Source organism: Lutjanus erythropterus, chromosome 15, assembly GCF_056507025.1.
Source record: "Lutjanus erythropterus isolate fLutEry1 chromosome 15, fLutEry1.hap2, whole genome shotgun sequence".
Taxonomy (NCBI): Eukaryota; Metazoa; Chordata; class Actinopteri; order Lutjaniformes; family Lutjanidae; genus Lutjanus; species Lutjanus erythropterus.
In genome coordinates, this window is record NC_139331.1 from 7,712,613 (window position 1) to 7,717,057 (window position 4,445).

General features: G+C 39.5%; 1 protein-coding gene across 1 annotated transcript; it reads left to right on the forward strand.

Moving 5' to 3' along the window:
- The first annotated feature begins 3,418 nt into the window (after window positions 1-3,418).
- Window positions 3,419-4,165, forward strand: LOC146313983 (trace amine-associated receptor 1-like). The gene has a single exon (XM_084737027.1). It carries the CDS (start codon window positions 3,419-3,421, stop codon window positions 4,163-4,165), a length of 747 nt encoding a protein of 248 aa, XP_084593153.1.
- Window positions 4,166-4,445: the final 280 nt, after the last annotated feature.

Here is a 4,445-nt window from a genome sequence, read left to right on the forward strand (position 1 = left end):
GGCCCAACCCGGGACAGGAGATGGTGGCAGCAGCCCCACAGGAATGGAAGAGGTGAAGGTTGGGTTGCTGGGCAGCTGAGGGGTTGCTGGGCAGCTGAGGCTCTGGAACGCTGGGGCAGCTGAGAGGCATGACATAGCCAACAGCCACACTTGCGTCTGGGGGGCCACTCAGTTAATGACTCTAGGGCAGGATCAGGCAGGGATCAGGCTGGCAGAGAAGCAGGCTTTGCACTAGCAGGCTGGAGTAAACAAAAATCCTTCGCCTTAGATCTGTGCAGCCTTGGATGGCTGAGTGCAACCACTCAAACTCACAGCATGCCCTCTTCAGCTCCTCCACAAGAGACAAATCTGCTGGGTCCATGTTTGTACTACTATGTTTCACAAGGGGGAGGAACCAAATGCAGACAAGACGAGAACCAGCTCAAAAGGGTTTAATAAAGTAAAACAACGAAACAAAAGCATACACAGATAAAGGAAGGTAAAAATCCAAGGTCCAACGAAACAGAATCCAAAAAGGCAAACTCAAATACAGTCCAGGGGAAAAATGACACGGATGAAACATGGGAGGAAGACACAGGGGATGCAGACTGACTGACAATGACAAAGAGAAATACGGGGGCTAAATAGACATAACTAATGAGACAAAGACGTGACACTAATTACAATCAAAAAGAGTAGGAAAACAGACAAAGACAGGAAGTAAAAACAAGACAAATGAGCGAGGACCAGAACTACCAAAATAAAACAGGAAATAACCAACAACAAACCAAAACCGTGACAGAGGTTCCAGTTATGTTTAATGTTGTGACCTGTTTCAAATGTTACCAAAGCACAACTAAAGTACAGTTGCAGGTTTTAAATGCAGTAAAATATCTGATCTGTCAATCCTTCAACCAAGTTAGTTTAGTTAATAAGTTTATTTGAAAAAAAAAAAAAAGACTTTGAAAGGAAGATGAGTTGTTTGCCTTTTTATATTTATTCATTTTATCTGATGAGTAATGTTATTATTAATGTTTGTTTATTTACTGGCCCCTCATTCACTGAACATTATTGAGTATTAGTATGTGGCAACTTGATTAAACACAAATTAATTTAAATAAATGAGACATGTAAGCACAAGATAAACTGAAATAATAAAGTTCCCTCAACAAGATGGTGCATCAAGTGTCATGGTAAACAGAAAACCTGTTTATGAAAGAGAGAAAAGCTTGACACTTTTTCTTAGTGGCAGCTTCAAAGTGTGAAAAGTCCCAGTGATCTAAAGCAAAGTTCAAAGTGCAATGGTTTGAATTTATTTAAGGTGTGTCCAAATCCACCTTAAGCCATCTTAAGCCAGGGGCGTAGGGGTATCCTGAATTGTCCTGTCCCTTGCACCGGCATCACCCTGTGCAAGACACCTATCAACTGTGCACAATTCATGGTTGTGTTTAGGATGAACATGCATTACACAAGTCAGAAAGTCAGCTGTTATCACCTTTAAGAAGTAGGTGTGCCCAGAGTGCAAGGGTTGGCAGGATGATGGTGGATTTACAAGGAAGAAACAAAGAAAAAAAGATTTACAAGTAAGAAGACAGATCTCATGATTTGACGGGGGTTAGAGCTCCTCTTCCCCTTTCCCTAAACTGGCTCGGGAGCACATGTAATTTCGGGGGTGGTTTATCTTGTCATGTCTCTTGGACCAGCAGTCTGCTATTGCAGTAGTACCTACTGTTACACCTTATGAAGAGTAGGGGGAGAGTTATGTAGTGAGATTCTTGATTAGGAAGTCAGATAGTAGGGAACTGCTCTGGTTGCAGACTGTGTCTGCCTTTTGACAGCACTGGTTTGTCTAAGATTGCGTTCTCATTCTCCTATACAGCAAATATTTGTAAATTGTGGATGAAGTGGTAAAGGCATTTGTGGAAGCACCAGCTGAAAAGTTTCTGGATGAGTCCACAAGAGATCAGCTGGTTAAGAGAGCTGAATATCATGACACTGATTACAAAAAAGTTAAAAAAAAAAAAAAAAAAAATCTGCACACGTAGAATGCACACAATGTCAGTGTAATGAGGCATGAAGCAAATTAGGCAATAACATGAATTTTGCGTGTTCAGTTGAAAATTTATGTGTATCTCAGAACTTCTGCTGAGTTTTGCATAGAGAGGACCGGGCTGCAGAAGCACAGAGCCAGCAGACAGCTGCTGAGGTCTGGGGAGCTCTGCAAATGAGAGCTGGGGGGCAGACTGGTACCTGTGGAGGAATAAACACTGTAGGAATACAACATTTTTGCTGTACTGCAGACTCACTTACTGGCAGGAGTCTGTTTTTCAAACTTTTGGAATTACAAAGTGAATTAATCTTCATTCTTGCTTCTTAACCTGCACCGACCTTGCTCAACTGTTTACTGTAGGCTAATTATTCTCTCTGTCCATGTTGACTTCTGACTGTGGGAGAAATGTACTTTAAAGTTAAATCATAGATGTATAGAGGACGAAGAAGGGAGATTGGAGGGTCCAAAGAGAAGTAGATTCTGGTGAGTACAGAGTTCAGTCAGAGGCTGCTCACTAGATTTTAGCTAGTTGCTCATTACCTTGTGACTGGATGTTTAGGCTGAATTATCAAACTCCAGTAAAGCAAATAAGTACAAATGTTCCCCAAATGATCTGGCAGTCAAACTTGTGACAATACCTTAACCAAACTGTGACGGTTTCACAGCTTCAATTTATTTTTGTAACCGTGACAATGAAGGTCATCTGATTTTTTTTCTCCACGTAACTTCCTAGGAAGATTTGGTGTATCATGTGGGCAAAATTGTAGTTTGGCAAACGCAGTCAATGGAAATTTGAAAATACAAACTGGTGTTATTTGGGCACAAAATGAAGAGACCAGGATGGATTCGCATTATGGAAATGACCTAACATTTTTTAATAAATAAAAGTCTGCAAATCTTGGCCTTTGTTGCTCTGATTTCTTGTTTTAATCTGTTTCTTTTGAGTCCCATAAATTCACGGAAGTGCAACACTAATTGTTCGACATTGAGAATCCCTTTAAGAGGGTCACCTGAACATGATATGCTAATCAGCTCTGAAGACTAACTGATCAATATACTGCTCAGTGACACAGACCAAGAGCTCCCATCAGTACAGATGCACAAACCAAACAGTGTGAAACACACAGAGCACTGAACTTAACTGAAAATCTTTCTCTACAGAAAACTAGAAACTATTCATTTTCTTGATTTAAGGCATATTATTGCAAATGTTACCTTGTTATTAATGATCATTTATGCATGGAACGTAACTTTTTTCTCAACAGTTCTGATGATGTTTTTGAGAAGAAAATTCTTTGTTTTATAAAACTAGATGTATCTGACACAACAGCAGCCACCACCTACATTTATTTATTATACATTTTGCTTGGTTCTTTATCATCTCTTATAATGTGTGGGAACCTTCTTGTAATAACCTCCATCATTTACTTCAAACAGCTTCACACTCCTACAAACTACCTCATCCTCTCTCTCGCTGTATGTGACCTGCTTGTTGGGGTTTTACTTTTGCTTTATGGTGTGTTACCGTATACAATAAGCTCTTGTGAAGTAATAAGCCGCTTTGATATCTATCTGTGCTCATCTTCTATTTGGAACTTGTGCTTTATTTCTGTTGACAGATATTATGCTGTGTGTCAGCCTCTGAGGTACAGAACTAAAATGAATGTCCGTGTTACTGTGATCATGATCCTGATGAGCTGGACTCTATATGGTCTTATAATATTTTATGCTCATTTACAAAATATTTTAGTTTTTTACCTCCCAGCTTTCATAATGTCTATAATCTACCTAAAGATTTTGATTGTGGCACAGAGACAGGCACGCAGCATCCAGAACACAACCTGTCAGAGCACAAAGTCTGAAAGTAAGATGGAGAGAAAGGCCACCAAAACTCTGGCTATTGTGATGGGAGTTTTTCTGATCTGTTGGACTCCTCACTTTATTTGTTGGGCCTTATTAAGAAATTATCATATACCAATGTATGTGCAGTATGCATTAACCTGGCTTGGATGGTTCAATTCGATGCTCAATCCATTCATCTATGGTTTCTTTTACAGCTGGTTTCGATCAGCTTTCAGAATGATCATTTCTGGGAAAATATTTCAAGGTGATTTTACTCATTCTAAGCTCTCTTGACTCATGACTTGCTGGTAATCATCACTAGTTTGTCTCTGAAGATTTACATCTCTTTCTACTGCAGCTCATATAAAATTTACATTGTGCTGTGCATAAAGTATCTGTATGTACAACTCAGTGCACAGACAGCAGTACATAGTAAACAGTACATACAATCATCTCAATGTTGATGTCTGTAAGAAAATAGAGGATCCACATATCTCATTGTTTTTCTTATTTCTCAGTGATTCACAAAACTGACTTCATCTCAAAAGCTTTTATCTGTCAGTGATACACAACT